Source organism: Crotalus tigris, unplaced genomic scaffold (assembly GCF_016545835.1).
Source record: "Crotalus tigris isolate CLP2741 ecotype Arizona unplaced genomic scaffold, ASM1654583v1 scf7180000017666.379230911805:20528666, whole genome shotgun sequence".
Taxonomy (NCBI): domain Eukaryota; kingdom Metazoa; phylum Chordata; class Lepidosauria; order Squamata; family Viperidae; genus Crotalus; species Crotalus tigris.
In genome coordinates this window covers 17647-35965 of record NW_024096552.1, presented here as the reverse complement: position 1 = coordinate 35965, position 18319 = coordinate 17647, and the positions used below count along the sequence as shown (strand labels likewise).

The following is an 18319-nucleotide window of genomic DNA, read 5'->3' as shown; positions in this document are numbered from 1 at the left end:
AGGGCTTTGCTGGGAAACTAATTTGGCTAAATAAATGTACTTAAAAGGGAAAATAAGAAATAGTGATTCTCATTCTCTCTCTCTTCTCTATGCAACCACATGGTATGTTTAAAATGTGTGCCTTCCCTAACTTGAGGTATCTGAAATTTATGGTGGGAATGACTAGGATGTGTAAAACTAAGACTTCTGTTCTCTTGTCTTTGTGTATATATGTTTGTCAAAGTCTATGCGTGAGAGGTAAATGTGACTGTTAACTGTTTCAAATCCAAAGAAAAAAGAATTTTAAATTCTGCTAGAAATTATGCTTAAAAATAAGCCACAAAAAGGAAATACCTCACTCTGTTTGTCTGGCCAACAAACAGAGTGAAGAAAAAAAATGTGTTTGTTTGTTTGTTTGTTTTCCTCTTTCTCTCTGTGTACTCTCAAGAACAGCCTTAAGTTACCAGGAGAGATTGTTTTAAGTTTATCTGTTGGAAAAGTTTCACTTGCATTTATTGTATGTGTTTTATCTATCTTTTTCCTGAAAAATGTGTGTCTATCTACAAGAGCCTTTTGAAGCTCAAGTCTGCTTGTGTGGGGAAATAATTTTCCTAAGTTACTTTTCTTATCCTATCACTTACTGGTGAAACTACTATGAAGCTTTCTGAAACATAAGCATTTTCCAATCTCTAAAATAATGTTATCTATTTTAGAATAAATGTTAAAGGCAGATTCTCCTGCCCTTGGCAAGTTGCACATATTAAAATATTAGGCTTTTAAAATTATTTGGAGTTTTCAGCATTCTCAAACTGTCTGCAAGCTACCCCCCTTCCAATTCTTTTCCTGCCCTTTGTTCTCCATACCTTTTGTCTGCCTCTCCTGGTAGAGTCCACCCAGAAAGCAGGGGGGGAGACCTTGTTCTTGTATCTTTCAGCCCTGAAACCCTCTCCCAAGCCTTTGGAAGCAGAACACACAGACCCAGATGCCTCCATCCATTTGAGCCATGGAATTGAGTTTTGAATCCAGCCATCCACTAAAAAGCCACCATGCAATCTGAGTGGAACATCTTCCCAAGTCCTACCATTTCCCCAGATGCCTGAGAGAGCTGCAGAAGGAAGGATTCCTGGTGCCATGTGAAGCCTCATAAGAGAAAATTAAGACTGTGGGGGGAGGGCAGAAACTCATTGTAAACTTTTCTTTCTTGCCCCATTTGTATTGTAACAAGCCAGTTGAATGTATTAGTGGAGAGATGGCATTTAGGAATAGGTGGCAGAACAAGTATTGAACACCTTGGACTTCTATGGTGGGAGGGAAAATTTATCCAGAATGTTTGTATTGACTATTTTGTAAAAGTAGCTGCACATACATGCACACATACACCATTCACACCATTCAGAGTCTATCCCCTCCACCTACCTTTAGTAAAGTTCCCCAGGCTGATTTTTGCTCTATTGCACCAAAGCTTTGTGGGACCAACTTCCAACAGATTCCAAAGGGGAGGGAACTAGGCCCCCTCAGGTGATTTGCAATTCATATGCCCTGACTAAGGAAGCAATAGGAAAAATCCCAAACTTAAGCCCTGAATATCTTGCACTGTTGGGCTCAGATTGGGATTCCTAGAGCTCAGTATGTGCACTTTAAAGAAAAATTTAATAGCCTGGCATATTGGACATTACAAACCTGGATGCACTGAATTAAGAACTAAGGCAGGAAACAACCCCTGAAAACGGGCAGCCTTGTACTGAGGAAAACCATGGCTGTGAAGAATTTTGGGGGATATGCAAACCTGACTGGAAGCTAAAGGTGATATCCAACATTTGAAAATGATTGGCACAGAATATTGGACACTATAAATTTCTTTTCCACTTAACAAAATTTTGCCCTGACTTTTAGAACTTTATGGGTGCAAGCTCCCCTTTGGGAGCCACTAAAGGGATCTTTTTCTGCTGCCTCCATTAATGTCTTATTTTTTATTTTTTTTTGCTTAACAGTTCAAAAGCTTGTCTACCAAGTCTCCCTGACCAGATCAATTTTAATGTTGTGCCAATAAGTGTGTCATAAATACACACTTAAGGCACAAAGCGGGGGATTGATGAAAGTTAGCCCAGAAGGAAATATTAAAAAGGGCAGAAAAATATATTTTTCCTCAAAAGGACTTTTTAAAACCAAACTTGGCCCCAAATCTATCTCTCTGCCCCAAGCAAGACTTTAGCCCTATACAAATGCAAATGTAAAACCATCAGAAAGTTGGAGCTAGAGCAATCAAGAAGACAAAAGAGAAGATCTGCATACCCCACCCAAACTCTAGGAGTCAGCCCCATCACCTGGGAAGCAGGATATGATAACAGAATTAAACCACAGATATCAAGGCCTAGACAAACACTCAGAAACAGTCTCAAGGTTCATGCCACAGGAACAGGAAACTATTCCAAACAAAAGGCTAGGGGAGGTATAAAACCTACTGCCCATGTGCTCAATCTCTCCTCTGTGCTCTCTGCTCTTCTTCTCTCCTCTGCACTTTCCTGAAGAACCATCTTTCTGCTTCTTCAATAAACTGTAACCTTCTTCCCAAAGCAGTCACCATGTTTGCTTATTTATTCCCGGCTTGGATGAACCAGGATGAAGACTTTACTTCTAACACTGCCTTTATAGATCTTAAGGCAGCTTTTGACATGGTTACAAGGACAAAGCTATAGGAGAAGCTGGAAGCTGTCTCAATTGATCACAGACTCCTCCATCTGTTATGTGCCTTACATACCAAAACATCCCTCAAGGTGAGGTATAATATGCAAAAGTCTCTCTTGAGGGCAGTTGAAACTCAAAAGGGGGTGCATTTTGGCCCCCTTTCTTTTCAATTTTTACATAAATGATATGGTAAAATGGTTAAATAATCCAAATTACCACCTCCCAAAAATAGGTGACCGAAGCATTGCTCTGCTACTCTATGCAGATGATGTTATGATTCGCTTCAGGACTCCAGTTGGCCTTAAAACAGCTTTGCGAGCCCTTGTCCAGTATTGCAAATATAATAAACTGGACATAAATTATGAGAAAACAAAGGTTTTGGCCTTTGCAAAAAGGCCAGAACAGTACTCATGGTATTTAAATAGCCACAAAATAGAGCAGGTAACCACCTTTAAGTACCTAGGGGTGGTCATCTATGCCACAAAAAGCCCATGGAGAATATACAGCCTCTGGCCAATGATCAGCAAATGCCATTCTTAATTTTTCCCACACAAAGGGAGGACACTATGTTCCAGCAGCAATTAAGCTCTTTCTGGCCAAGTCGCTAGGACAGCTTCTCTACGGGACCTTGCTCAGACCTTCAGCTTCATGTTTACACCACTGGAAAGAGTTCAATCCAAATTTATCAGAACAATTCTCCAGATGCTGTGCTGTGTCCCAAATGCACTTCTGCACCTGGAGACAGGATTGATAAAAGTTGAAGTAAGGATCTGTATAGCTTTCTTAAACATCTAGCTAAGGCTTAATTGCTTTCTGCAAGGCCTTGCTCCATTAATTCTACAAGATAAATTTTCCTCTTCATGGATCAAGGCAGTCGAGTCCAACCTTGCCAAACTAGGCTTCTCCCCAGCCTCAATACTTAAATTGGACTACGACCAAGCAAAACAAACCTTGTGTCAAAGTGTAGAGGACATCGAGAGGCAAGCAGATTTAGGTATAGCTCCGCTGTTTCTGGCTCCAGATTCTATTAGATATATGGTTATACCTGCCAGGTATCTTAGTCAATTGGAGTCAGTAAATCACCAGAAAGCATTCTCGCTTGCATCGTGCCATGTGTTTCCATTGGCTGTCCTGTACAGCAAGTATAAAAAGACACCACTGTCTGAAAGACTCTGCTCCTGTGGCTCAGGAGAGGTGGAGACAATTAGACACATACTTCTTCAATGTTCCTTCTACAGAGCCATTCGGAAAAACCATATCTTCCCCATAATTGATAGGTATCTAGGTCATTTGGAAAGTATTTAACTCCAGTAGCTGCTTATGGATGAGCAGGCAGTGATCACAGCGCAGTTGGCTAGATTCTGTGCAGCAGCATTGGGGATTCGCCAGAAACATAAATAATCATTTTAGATCTTTTTAATAATCTTTTATAATTGATTTTATTATGTGTTTTATCCAGTTTTAGACTATACTCAATGTATTTTTGTCAGGTCAGTATGATTCAGTTTTTCTGAAGCTAGCTTGTTTTTGATATACTGTCTGTAAAACTAGGCAGACCTTGGTCGCCCATTGATTGCATCATTGATTGTGATATACTGCTATGTCCACTTGTGATTGTTCTGTTTAATTTTGTTTTATTTGGATGTTTGATTTATGTGTGGCTTTTGGCTGTAATAAATTGATTGATTGAATAGTTAAATGTTAAGGGGGAAAATTGTAAGATTTTGTAAATGAAGCTTATGAATATTACGTGCAGGATAGGTTATGGATTCCCTTTGCTAGATCAATTCAAGCAATTGTCAATTGGAGTCAGTAACTGATTTTGAAATGCATACTTTAATTTGGATTCTCACATAGAACAATTGATTGAACTACATGTTTTTTTTCAGTTCCTGATTGCAATCTCAGCTTGCTGTTTTTCATTAAACCAAACAATATTGTGGGAGAATAGGCTAGAAACTGGGAGATTGTAAGTTTCTGTCTTGTCTTGTGCACAGAGGCAGCTGGTGACCTTGGTACAGTTACTTTTTCTCAGTGCTAGGAAGGAGACAAATGCAAAACCACTTTTAAGCACTGTGTCAAGAAAACTGCTGGGACTTATCTAGGCAGTTCTGAGAATTGATATAATAGAACAGAAAAAAAAATCACACGCACACAAATACTGACAGTGGCAATTATAATGGCAATGATATTTACCTCCAAGTCTTGATCTGACAGAAATATCAGCTACTGCTCTAGCATTCCACCATTGGTCCTGATATATTTCTTTCAAGAGTAAGGATCTCTTATCAGCAGTTTGGACTCTTCTGTAAAATACAGGTGCCTGCTTTGAAGAATGTGTATCTTTTCCATCTCGCAGGGATTCATAAGCTTTGTTATCTAAGATTTGTTGGTCAACTTTACCACCTGGGCTCACAGATCCTGAATAAGGGTTGATTATTGGCACATCATTCCGATGCGGTGCTAGAAGGTAGCTCTTATCTTCAGGAGGAAGGAAAGGATTGGATTTAAGAAAAGTATTACTGTCTTTCTCTTGAAAACTGGCAAAGAAATGCCTGTCTTCAGGTCCTCGTACAAAAGGCATATACATTTTCTTCAACAGATCTTTGTGCTGGTTTAAATGCATCTTGTGAAGTGAATCAACTGGAGTTAAGCATGAATAAGGATGAAAATTTCTTGCAGTGACTTGAGAAGCCATGGTTAATTTTTAACTTGATTTAATAATTTTCATTAAAACTGTGAAGTTTTGATAAGATTTAATAACTTTCATTAAAATCAGAAATCATAGGCTCAACTGCAAATCTATTTTTTTTTAAAAAAATGTAGTGCTTCTTTCTATAGCTGAAATAAATAAAGGCAATGGCAAACCATCAAAGGAATGAAGCTTCATATATACAAAGATTCTCAGTTGCTTAGTGACAGTGGAACATGAACACATAATGTACAATAAGTATATGTAATGCTCTTTTGCTCTGTAAGTGAAGAAACATTTCACTTTCACACAAATGGTTTTTATTATCACAGTATTTGTCTATTCTACACCTATATTTGGATAGAATAGAATAGAATAGAATAGAATAGAATAGAATAGAATAGAATAGAATAGAATAGCTTTGTTGACCAAGTGTGATCAGACACACAAGGAATTAGTCTCCAGTGTATAAGCACACAGTGTACATGTCAGTATCCAATTATATTTCATTTCTAGTTATCAACTAGGGAAAACCCCATTTCTGCCCTCTCTGGATTCTGTCATACTACAAAGGGGAAGAGGGATGAGCAAAAGGGGTTTTATGGCTCTCACTTCCTTCATTAAAACTTCAAAGGGACTGAATATGGATCTCACCAAGAGGACTGACCATAACAATATGGCCATCACCTTTCATCTATTACTCTCTGAAGTCTCCCTTCTGCTGGCCCTGAGGAAAAGGGGGTGGAAATGTAATGCCTGGGATTGTCACTGGAAGGACGGTGGGGTGGGGGCTGCTTGGGAACACTTAAAAGCTTGAATGGTAGGGGTTGGCCCCTCAGATCCTGTCTAGAACGCCTGCAACCATCTTCTCTTAATAAAGATGCCTGTTGGAAGAGATATTCCAAGAGTTCTGTCTTCTTAAGATGTAAACTGGGATGGGTCCTTACAGAATTAGACAGAATCTGCAGAATTAGTCCACCTGGAAGGGAGAACCTTGCCGGGGACTTTGCAAAAATTACCATGTCAGACGACGGAGCAGGGAAGGGAGAAAACTCCCCAGAAAGGGAGCCTCTGCCCCAACTGAAACCCTGCCAGATGTCGGGATCTGAGAGGTCAGATTCCTCAGGAGAAGAGGTGGTGGTGACACGGGGCCACAAACCTCGGTGATCAATGGGTGTTGGAAAGAAAGGCCAGTGGAAAAAGAAATCAAGAAAGGTGATCCTGAGACAGGAGCCAACTAACCAGAATGGAAGCAGGAGATGGGGAAATCCCTGCACGCAAGTGAAGAAGGGAGCTGGGCACCGTATTCCGGTTGGATTCTAGAGAAAGCTATCAACCTGATGAAGAGAACCCTCAACTCCCTAAGAGAGGAGAATTCTGAGCCCTACGGCTGCACCAGCTCCTGGAGCCACAACTGGAGAGACACCGAGGGGGAAATGGAACCTGCAGCCCCGGGGACGTCTCCTGATCCAGTAGTCCCCACTCCCCACTGACCCGTAGATGGCAGTCTGGATGGAAGACACTACCACTGACAGTGAAGGCACCGATCCATTCAAAGACTCCCGCCGCTGAATGTGAGATTCAAGGGGGAGCCGACACACTTGGGGTTTTTCCTAACCCAAGTCCTCAGCTACATTGAGGAATATGGGTGGCACATCCCCAGCGACAAAGCCCATATCCAGATCGTGCAATCTGCCCTGGATGGGCCGGCCACAGATTGGGTGGTGAACTTGCACGACTCCAATGCCCCAGAGCTCAACGACTTCAACCGTTTCATGTCCTCTCTGAAAAGGCGATTTGAGGACCCCTTGGCTGATCACAAAGCCCTCGAAAGGATAAAAATGATGAGGCAAGGCAAATGCCCAGTAGCTGAATATACGCAAGAATTCTGGGCATTGCCAGCAAACTGAACTGGCCAGAAGACATCCTCCTCAGCCATTTCAAAGATGGGCTAAACTACGACCTATATGATGCTTGCCTGCCCCGAGGGGACCCACACCAACTTGATGAATGGTACATCCTGGCAGAGGAAGCAGAGATTGACCTACTGAAGAGGCACCGGCAAGGAAAACAATGGAGCCGCTCACTGCCTGAGTTGACACGCAAACCAGTGAAACTATCGGCTATGGCCAAGAAGCAAATGGGGTGTTTCAAGTGCAGGAGAGAGAGGCATCGGGCTGTAGAATGCCGCACAACCCAGACAGATCAATGGTCGGCAGATCCAGGAAGTCTCCAGCTAAGCCAAAAGAAACTGCCATGAGAGTGATAGAGGCTGTGGAATCCCCTACCTCTGTCCATCATGGGGAAAGAACTCCAGCCTACACCACAGGGCCGGTGGACGTTTCAGACAACAGCTTGGAGGGTGAACCTCTGGTAAGTGGACACATCACATCCATCCTCAAGACAGTGACTATATTAATTCCCCCCATGCCTGAAGCTGTCAAGGTGAAAGCTTTAATAGACTCTGGCTGCATCTGCTGCCTCATTAGCCCAATGCTAGTGAGGAATCTGGGCATTCGATCGAGGAGACTGGAACAACCAATCTCATTTGGCCAGTTAGATGGGTCTATAGCAGGGGGGGTGCCAGCTACCCTAGCCACGTTACCAATACACCTCTCCCTGGGCAAACATGAGGAAGACATAACGTTTGTAGTGACCCCAGGCATGGAATGCCTGATGGTCATAGGGATGGAATGGTTAAAGAAATGGAACCCCTGGGTGAATTGGAGGATGGCAGAAATCAATTTCCCAAAAGGGGACCCTATGGACTTAAAATCCCAAGGAGAGCTACCAAAATTAAGAATGGAAAAAGCATCCATGGGAGAGGAAAAGGGGCTACCAGAAATACCAGAGGAATACAGAGATCTGGCTGAAGTTTTCAGTGAGGAGAGGGTGGATGAGCTCCCCCCCCCACTGACCCACAGACTGTGCCATTGAATTCAAGCCTGGGGCAAAACTCCCAAACCCTAGATTATACTCCATGAGGCCAAAGGAGAAGGAGGAAATGGAAAGATTCATAAAGAAAAACCTAGAAAGGGGGTTCATTGAGCCAGTCAAGCCTAAAGTGGCCACCCCGGTCCTCTTTAAAGAGAAGAAGGACAGCTCTTTATGCTTATGCGTGGATTATAGGCTCCTGAATACAATCAGTAAAAGTAACCTATACCCCCTGCCCCTCATGAAGGACATGTTGTCACACCTCTCAAAAGGGAATTTTTTTACTAAACTAGACCTAAGGGAAGCTTGCTGTCATGTGAGAATTAAGGAAGGGTACGAATGGAAGACCGCATTTAACTGCCCAATGGGGTGCTACCAATTCAAAGTCTTGCCATTTGGATTACAAGGGGAGCCTGCAGTATTTATGCAATTAATCAATGATGTTCTAAGGCAGCACCTATTTAACGGGGTCCTGGTTTACTTAGACGACATTCTTATCTTCACTGAATCAAAAGAGGAACATGTCAACCTAGTCAGAGCAGTTTTAAAGAAATTGCGAGCCACCCACCTATATGCCAAACTCTCGAAATGGAAATTCCACCAGGAAAGGATAGACTACCTAGGTTAATGCATATCCCCACAGGGCATTGAAATGGACCCAGAGAAGGTCAGAGCAGTATTAGAATGGGCACCACCCTGCACAAGAAAGCAACTACAAAGTTTCCTGGGCGTCGCAAACTTTTACTGCCAATTCATCTCCTCATTTGCCCAGATAGCCCTGCCCCTCACGAACTTACTAAAAATGAAGAGAGCATCCTCAGTAAAACCTAGCCAGCCACTAATATGGACAATGGAGTGCCAAGATTAAAGAGACTTTTTTCTGCCGAACCAGTACTGAGGAACCCAGACATGGATAAGCCCTTCGTAATACAGGCGGATGCAAGTGATGTGGCAATGGGGGCTGTACTATTATAAGAAAGCGAGGTTGCAAGGGAAATCACCCAGAATGTTACAAACAGTGGTAAATCCCTCAGTCCTTGGAGGGAAATAGCCATGGACTTTATAGTGGAATTACCAGAAAGCAATGGGAATACTTTTGTCTGGATGGTCACGGACTTGTTTTCCAAACAGGTACATTTTATCCCTTGCCAAAAGATTCCCATCGCAAAAGCCTTAGCAAAACTTTACGTCCAGCATATTTACAGATTGCATGGGGCACCCCAATGCATCATATCTGATAGGGGAGTGCAATTTATATCTGCATTTTGGAAGGAATTTTTACCCCTTTTAGCGACCATTCAGGGACTGACATCTAGCCATCATCCACAGGGAAATGGACAAGCAAAACATTCTAACTCAGTACTTGAGCAATATTTAAGATGCTTTATTAATTTCCAGCAAACGAATTGGACAGACCTACTCCCATTCGCAGAAGTTGCTTACAATAATCCAGTCCACTCTAGCACAGGTTATACTCCTTTTCAAATAGCCACCAGTCAAAGTTTCAACCCCAAGTCCCTACAGCCCTGTAAAAAACTTGAACCAAAATATATAGGGCCTTTTCCAATTAAAAGAATCATAAACCCACTAACAGTAGAATTAGAATTACCCAAAAATCTCAGGCAAATACACCCAATTTTTCATTACAGTTTGCTGAAAAGAGAGTATCAGTCACCTTTACGGCTAAAAATCCCCCACCACCACCTCCAATCATAGTGGAGCACATGGAAACATCTCTCTGCCTCACAAAATGAGTGGGTCCATAAATGTCATGTCAAAGCCCCAAAGCCCCAAAGTTATTAAAGAAGTTTCATACAGTGTATCCTAATAAGCCAGACTAACTTTTGTACCTGTTTTGTTTTCTTTTCAGGTGGATCTCTCTTATTTTTAAGGGGGCAGGATGTCAGAATCCAATTATATTTCATTTCTAGTTATCGACTATGGAAAACCCCATTTCTGCCCTCTCTGGATTCTGTCATACTATGAAGGGGAAGGGGGATGAGCAAAGGGGTTTTATGGCTCTCACTTCCTTCATTAAAACTTCAAAGGGACTGAATGTGGATCTCACCAAGAGGACTGACCATAACAATATGGCCATCACCTTTCATCTACTACTCTCTGAAGTCTCCCTTCTGCCGGCCATGAGGAAAAGGGGGTGGAAATTAATGCCTGGGATTGTCGCTGGAAGAACGGTGAGGTGGGGGCTGCTTGGGAACACTTAAAAGCTTGAATGGTAGGGGTTGGCGCCTCACATCCTGTCTAGAATGCCTGCAACCATCTTCTCTTAATAGAGATGCCTGTTGGAAGAGATATTCCAAGAGTTCTGTCTTCTTAAGATGTAAAGTGGGGTGGGTCCTTACAGTACAAATAAACAGAAAGTAATAGGCCATAGGTCATAATCATAGTTACAATCATTACTTATAAGTTACAAACAACAATTGATAAATCATAAGAAACCAATAGGAGAAGATAGTAGGAAAGGTAAGAAGATGAGAAAAGATGTGAAATGAGATAATGCTGTGGAAATTAAGTGTTCAGCAAAGTGATGGCATGCCTGGTTGTTTTGGATGCAATGCTCTATAGCGGCATCCTGAGATGAGAAGTTGAAATAGATTATGTCCAGGATGTGAGGGGTCTATAGATAATTTCTCAGCCCTCTTTCTAGTTCATGCAGAATACAGATCCTCAATGGAAGGCAAACTGGGATGTTGACTGTTTCTGCTAGTTTAGAGTATCGGCAAATTTCTATTCTCTCACCTAAATTATTTATGAAGAATACTGGGCCTAAGACAGAATCCTGTGGCATCCCACTGCTTACTTCCCTCCATGTAGATGTAGTACCGTAGACTCATTGAGTATGGTTTGTCAGCCAGTTATAAATCCAACTGGTGGTGATGCTGCCTATCCCACATTTTTCTAGCTTATCAAGAAATGGGTTGTGGTCTACTTTGTTGAATGCCTTGCTGAAGTCCAAGTATACTATGTCCACAGCATTTTGCTGGTCTACTAATTTAGTCACTTTTTCAAAGAATGAAGTAAGATTGGTTTGGCATGATCTATTTTTAACAAACCCTTACTGGCTTTTAGTTATAATGTTATTTGTTCCTAGATGTTTGCACATCTGTTTTTTTATTATCTGTCAGAACCCATTCCTATTTCATTTCTATCTATCCCCTCTGATTTAAAAACAAATCTCACCTTTCCCAGGTTCTGCCATATCCCCAAGGGGGAGGGGGATGTGCCTGCAGACTTATTGCTTTTGCTTCCTCTATTTGTTACAATGTAACCCTTTGCTTCATTTATTTTCTCTGTATCCCCTGCCCATTACAATGTCTTTTTCTGAATTATGTCTATGTCTTTTTCTGAACTGAAGTCTTCAGTGAGGAACGGGTGGATGAGCTCCCCCCTCACCGACCCACAGATTGTGCCATAAAAATCAAATCCAGGGCAAAACTCCCGAAGCCCAGACTATACTCCATGAGCCCTAAAGAGAAGAAGGAGATGGAAAGATTCATAAATAAAAACCCAGAAAGGGGATTTATCGAACCTGCCAAGCCTAAAGTAGCCGCCCCGGTCCTCTTTAGAGAGAAGAAGGATGGCACTTTGTGCTTGTGCGCGGATTACTGTACCATAAATGCAATCAGTGAAAGTAATCTATACCCCCTACCCCTCATGAAGGACATGTTATCACACCTATTGAAAGGAGGAATTTTCACTAAACTAGACCTAAGGGAAGCATATTACCACATTAGGATTAAGGAAGAGGATGAATGGAAAGCTCAATGGGATGCTACCAATTCAAAGTTTTGTCATTTGGACTACAAGGGAGCCCTGCAGTATTTATGCAATTAATCAATGAGGTGCTAAGGGAGCACCTATTTAAGGGGGTCCTGGTTTATCTAGACGACATCCTTATCTTCACCGAATCCAAAGAGGAGCATGTCAACCTAGTCAGAATGGTTTTAAAGAAACTGCGAGCTGCCCACCTATATGCCAAATTATCTAAATGAGAATTCCACCAGGAAAGAATAGACTACCTGGGTTATCGCATATCCCCACATGGCATTGAAATGGACCCCGAGAAGGTCAGGGTAGTACTAGAATGGGCACTACCTCGCACAAGGAAGCAGTTGCAAAGTTTCCTGGATTTCACAAACTTTTACTGCCAATTCCTCCCTTAATTCACCCAAATAGCCCTGCCCCTCACAAACTTACTAAAAACAAAGATAGAATCTTCAGTGAAACTCAGACAGCTATTGAAATGGACAATAAAATGCCAAGTGGCATTCGATGGATTAAATAGACTCTTTTCCATCGAACCCGTACTGAAGCACCTGGACCCGGGATAAACCCTTCGTAATACAGGCAGACACAAGTGATGTGGTAGTGGGGGCTGCACTATTACAAGAAAACAATGAAGGGTATTGCAACCATGCACGAACATGTCCAGGAAATTCACTGAGATGGAACAGCGCTGGGCTGTTTGGGAAACAGAAGCATATGCTGTGAGATGGTTGTTACTTACGTGGCACCATTTCCTTGAAGGGAATAAAATCCCTTTTCGGGTCTGGATGGACCACAAACACTTGGAAGCCTTAAAAACACCCAGGAAGCTCACTCCCAAGCAAGCCCGTTGGTCCCAGCATTTTCACCAATTCTGTTTTACACTCAAACACTTGCCGGGGGGAATGAACATCCTGGCAGATGCACTGTCTCGCATGCCCCAATATAACAGCATGCGAGCCACCGATTCTAAACCACTCATGCCTGAATCACAACTGACAGTGCCAGTAACCATCAGAGTCCAAGCTAAAATAAAGCCGCAGCTGAGTAGCCAAACTGGAATCGAATTCTGGAAAACAGATGAATGGTTCCAGAAAAATAGACACATGTGCATGACCAAGGACAAACTGCCCCGGGTGGGGGAGAAGTTATATATACCAGACACCCATAGAGTCACTTTCATGCAGCTATGCCACGATACAAAATCAGCAGGGCATTTTGTATTTGTAAAAACATTACATTTGATTAAAAGGCAATTTTGGTGGCCATCCATGAAAAAGGACATAGAAAGTTACGTGACTAGCTGCCCAACTTGCGCAGCTGCTAAGAGGTTGCAAGGAAAATTGCCTGGACTGCTACAACCAGTGGCAAATCCCACAGTCCCCTGGAAAGAAATATCCATAGATTTTATAGTGGAACTACCAGAAAGCAATGGAAACACTTTCATCTGGGTGGTTACAGACCTGTTTTCCAAAAAAGTGCATTTTATCCCTTGGCAAAAGATTCCCACCGCAAAAACCTTAGCGAAACTATTCGTGCAGCACATCTTCCCACTGCATGGGGCACCCCAACACATCATATCTGATAGGGGAGTGCAATTTACATCAGAATTTTGGAAAGAATTTTTATCCCTCTTAGGAACCACTCAGGGGCTATCATCTAATCATCCTCCTCAATGCAATGGATAGACGGAACATTCAAACTCAGTACTTGAGCAATACTTAAGATGCTTTATTAATTTCCAGCAAACAAATTGGACGGAACTACTCCCTTTCACAGAAGATGTTTACAACAACGCAATCCACTCCAGCACAAGCCACACTCCCTTTCAATTAGCCACCGGTCAGAGTTTCAACCCGATGCCAGAACTAACCTCAAACAAACCGGCAATCCCATCGCTGAAAGAATGGATATCACAATTACAAAACACCTGGCCAGTGGTTGGGAAAGCCTTTGATGAAGCTAGGCAAACATACAAAGCACAAGCGGATAAAAAAAGAGTCGAACCTATACCATTCACTGTAGGAGAAATGGTATATTTGCCTACAAAATACCTAAAATCCCTACAGCCCTGTAAAAAACGTGGTCCAAAATATATAGGACCTTTTCCAATTAAAAGAATCATAAACCCAGTAACAGTAGAATTAAAACTACCCAAAAACTTTAGGCAAATAGACTCAACTTTTCACTGCTGCTTGCTGAAATGAGAACAGTCACCCTTATAGCCAAAAATCCCCCATCACCACCTCTAATCATGGTTGAAGGAGAACAACACTTTGAGATAAAAGAAATCCTAAATTCTAGGAAGTATCACGGGGCAACTCAATACCTAATAGCATGGAAACACCTTCTCTCCTCACAAAACAAGTGGGTCCATAAACGTCACGTCAGAGCACCTAAACTACTAAAGACGTTTCGTATAGAATATCCTAACAAACCAGACTAACCTCTATATCTGTTTTGTTTTTTCTACAGGTGGATTTCTCCTATTTTTAAGGGGGGCAGAATGTCAGAATCCATTCCTATTTCATTTTATCTATCCTGTCTGACTTAAAAACAAATCTCACCTTTCCCTGGGCTCTGCCATACTCCCAAGGGGGAGGGGGGATGTGCATGCGGAGTTATTGCTTTTGCTTCCTCTATTTGTTACAATGTAACCTTTTGCTTCATTTATTGCCGCTGTGTCCACTACCCACTACAATGTAACAAATTGCTTCCTGCGTTATATCTTTCTCTGAATTTTATCTTCCTAAACTGTCAGCTAGAACAAGGGAGGAAATAAGGAATGTAACCCAGTGCCTGGTTTATTTCTACACTCTCAGAGGAAGGTGTGAAGAAGCCGCTGACCATCACTGTGGGAACTGGAGATGGGCCGATGTTATCTCTCCTTTCCCATGATGGACTTAACACCTGGGGATTGGCTGTTCCATACCGGACAGGCGACTGTGGGGTGGGATCTAAGTTGGGAATATCTTAATTTATCACTCTGTGTGGAAATCTCAGATCCTGTCTATTATGCCTGCTATCAACTACTTTTAATAAAAGTTCCTGTTGGAAGAAATTGTCTCCAAGAGTTCTGCTTTCTTAAGATGTGGGATTGAAGTGGGTCCTTACATTATCTTTTCCAGTATCTTCCTAGATATTGATGCTAGGATGATTGATTTGTAGTTTCCTGGGTCTGGTTTTTTCCCCTTTTTTGAAGATGGGACCACATCAGCTTTTTTCCAATCCTCAGGTAATTTCCCAGTGTTCCAGGATTTTGAAAGATAAGATACAATGGTTCTGAGATAACATCTGTCAGCTCCTTCAGAACTCTGAGATGTAAATCATCAAGGCCCAGTGAATTATATTAATCAAGATCAAATAGGTGTTCTCTAACCATTTTCTTGCTTATTTTAATTTTTATTTCTAGTCTGTCACTTACAGTTAGGTTTTTGGTAGGTTGGGCTATAGTTTCTTTTTGCATGATGACTGATGCAAAAAAATGTGCTTAACAGCTCTGCTTTTTCTCTACTGCCTGTTACATCCTTGCCATCTTCTCTCTTAAGTAGACCTATTGTTTCTTTAACTTTTTCTTGTTATTTATATGTTGAAAGAATCTTTTTTATTATCTTTGACTTTTGTTACAAGTGTTTGTTCATTCTGAGCCTTAGCTTTCCTGTCTCCATCTTTGCAGTTTTGGGTTAACTGCTGGTAATCTGCCTTAGTTATGTGCCCCTGTTTCCATTTTTTGTACTTTTCCTTTTTGTCTTTCAGTTTATCAGAGAGATCTTTATGCAACCATGCTGGTTTCTTCTTGGATTTCTTGTTTTTCTTTTTCAGAGTATTGTGCTGGACTGGGCTTTATGATCATATTTTTTCAGAGTTTCCCATGCTTCTTGAATTGTTTTCCCCTTTAGGATTTTCATCCATGGGATTTTTTTAGACTCTCTCTGAGTTTGCTAAAATCAACTCTTCCAAAGTTTAAGACACTGGCTGTATTGTGTTCTATTGTTTGTGTTTGCATTATATTGAATTCCAATATGATGTAATCACTCTTGCACAAAGTTCTGGCAATTTCAACCCTCTCTATTACTTCTTCTCTATTAGTAATTAGTAGATCCAATATAGCTTTTCCTCTAGATCCCTCCTCTCCCTTTTGGATGACAAAGTTGTCAGCTTGGTTAGGAATCTGTTTGATCTCCCACTTGCTGCAGAGCCTGTCTCCCAGTTGATATCAGGGTAGTTAAAGTCTCCCATTACTACTGTGGTATATTTCCTACCTACATTTATTAGTTGTTTAGCAAAAAGTACAACTATTTTTTCTGCTTGGTTGGGTGGCCTGTATTATATGCCTATAGCAATGTCATTCTTTTTTCCTTTTATATTGATTCTTATGGATTCTAAGAGGTTTTCACCCTTAATTTTGTGGATTTCTGTAGAGATGTAGTGATCTTTTATATATAATGCAACTCCACTTCCTCTTTTATTGGGTCTATTTCTTTTGAATAGTTTATATCCTTCCATCAGTACGATCCAGTCATGAGTTTCATCCCATCATGTTTCAGTAATGGCACTATATTGTATTTACCTTCATGTACTAGTATTTCCTCCTTCATGGATTACTGCCTTGTCATGGCGAAGGGGCTTGTGTAACTCAATGAAGCTATGAGTTATGCTGTGCAGGGCCACCCAAGACAGACAGGTCATAGCAGAGAATTCTGACAAAATGTGATCCACTGGAGAAGGAAATGGCAATCCACTCCAGTATCTTTGCCATGAAAACCCCATGGACAGTACCAAAAGGCAAAAAGATATGACACTGGAAGATGAGCCCCTCAGGTCGGAAGGTGTCCAATATGCTACTGGGGAAGAGCAGAGGGCTAGTACTAGTAGCTCCAAAAAGAGTGAAGCAACTGGGCCAAAGCCAAAAGGACGCTCAACTGTGGATACATCTGGTGGTGAAAGCAAAGTCCGATGCTGTAAAGATCTTTTCTCCATAGGAACATGGAATGTAAGATCCATGAATCAAGGCAAGCTAGACATGGTCAAACAAGAGATGACAAGACTGAACATTGACATCTTAGGAATCAGCGAACTAAAATGGACAGGAATGGGTGAATTTAACTCAGATGACCATCAGGTATACTATTGCAGGCAAGAATCCCTCAGAAGAAATGGAGTAGCCTTCATAGTCAATAAAAGAGTAGGAAAAGCAATACTGGGATACAATCCCCAAAATAACAGAATGATCTCAGTTTGAATCCAAGGCAAACAATTAATATCACAGTAGTCCAAGTCTATGCCTCAACCACTGGTGCTGAAGAGGATGAAATTGACCAGTTCTATGAAGCTCTACAGCACCTTATAGAATTAACACCAAAAAATGATGTCCTTATCATCATGGGGGATTGGAATGCTAAAGTAGGAAGCCAAAAGATAACTGGAATAATAGGCTAGTTTGGCCTTGGAGTACAAAATGAAGCAGGGCATGGGCCGATAGAATTTTGTCAAGAGAATACGATGGTCATAACAAACACTCTTTTCCAACAACCCAAGAGACGGCTCTATACATGGACATCACCAGATGGTCATCACAGAAATCAGATTGACTATGTGCTTTGTAGCCAAAGATGGAGAAGCTCTATACAGTCAGTAAAAACAAGACTGTAGTTCAATTTAGGCTTAAATTGAAGAAAGTAGAAAAAAGCACTAGGCCACTCAGGTATGAACTAAATCATATCCCTGATGAATATACAGTAGAGGTGACAAATAGATTTAAGGAATTAGATCTGATAGACAGAGTGCCTGAAGAACTATGGATGGAAGTTCGCAACATTGTACAAGAGGTAGCAACTAAAACCATCCTAAAGAAAAAGAAAGCAAAATGGCTGTCTGAGGAAGCTTTGCAAATAGCTGAGGAAAGAAGGGAAGTGAAAGGCAAGGGAGAAAGAGAAAGATACACCCAATTGAATGCAGAATTCCAGAGAATATGTAAGGACCCACCCCACTTTGCATCTTAAGAAGACAGAACTCTTGGAATAATTCTTCCAACAGGAATCCTTTATTAAGAGAAAATGGTTGCAGGCATGCTAGACAGGACTTGGGGTCCAAGCTCTCCCATTCAAGGTTTTAAGGGGTTCCCCAGTAGTCCCACCCAATCAACCCCCCTTCCAGTGATAGTTTCAAGTATCACAATTCCACTCCCTTTCTTCTTTCTTCCGTCTGGATGGAGACTTCAGATAACTACATGAAAGGCAACTTCCC

The 18319-nt window shown here is 41.6% G+C and overlaps 1 protein-coding gene across 3 annotated transcripts in view; it reads right to left on the bottom strand.

Moving 5' to 3' along the window:
- The window catches only part of SPATA48 (spermatogenesis associated 48), a 165174-nt gene extending 159751 nt beyond the window's left edge, over positions 1–5423 (bottom strand). For all 3 annotated transcript variants that reach the window (XM_039336377.1, XM_039336378.1, XM_039336380.1), the window contains exon 1: positions 4861–5423. In XM_039336377.1, coding sequence (XP_039192311.1) covers positions 4861–5362 — 502 coding nt within the window. In that variant the 5' untranslated portion in view covers positions 5363–5423. The remainder of the gene's footprint in view (positions 1–4860) is intronic.
- Between the last annotated feature and the right edge of the window lie 12896 nt (positions 5424–18319).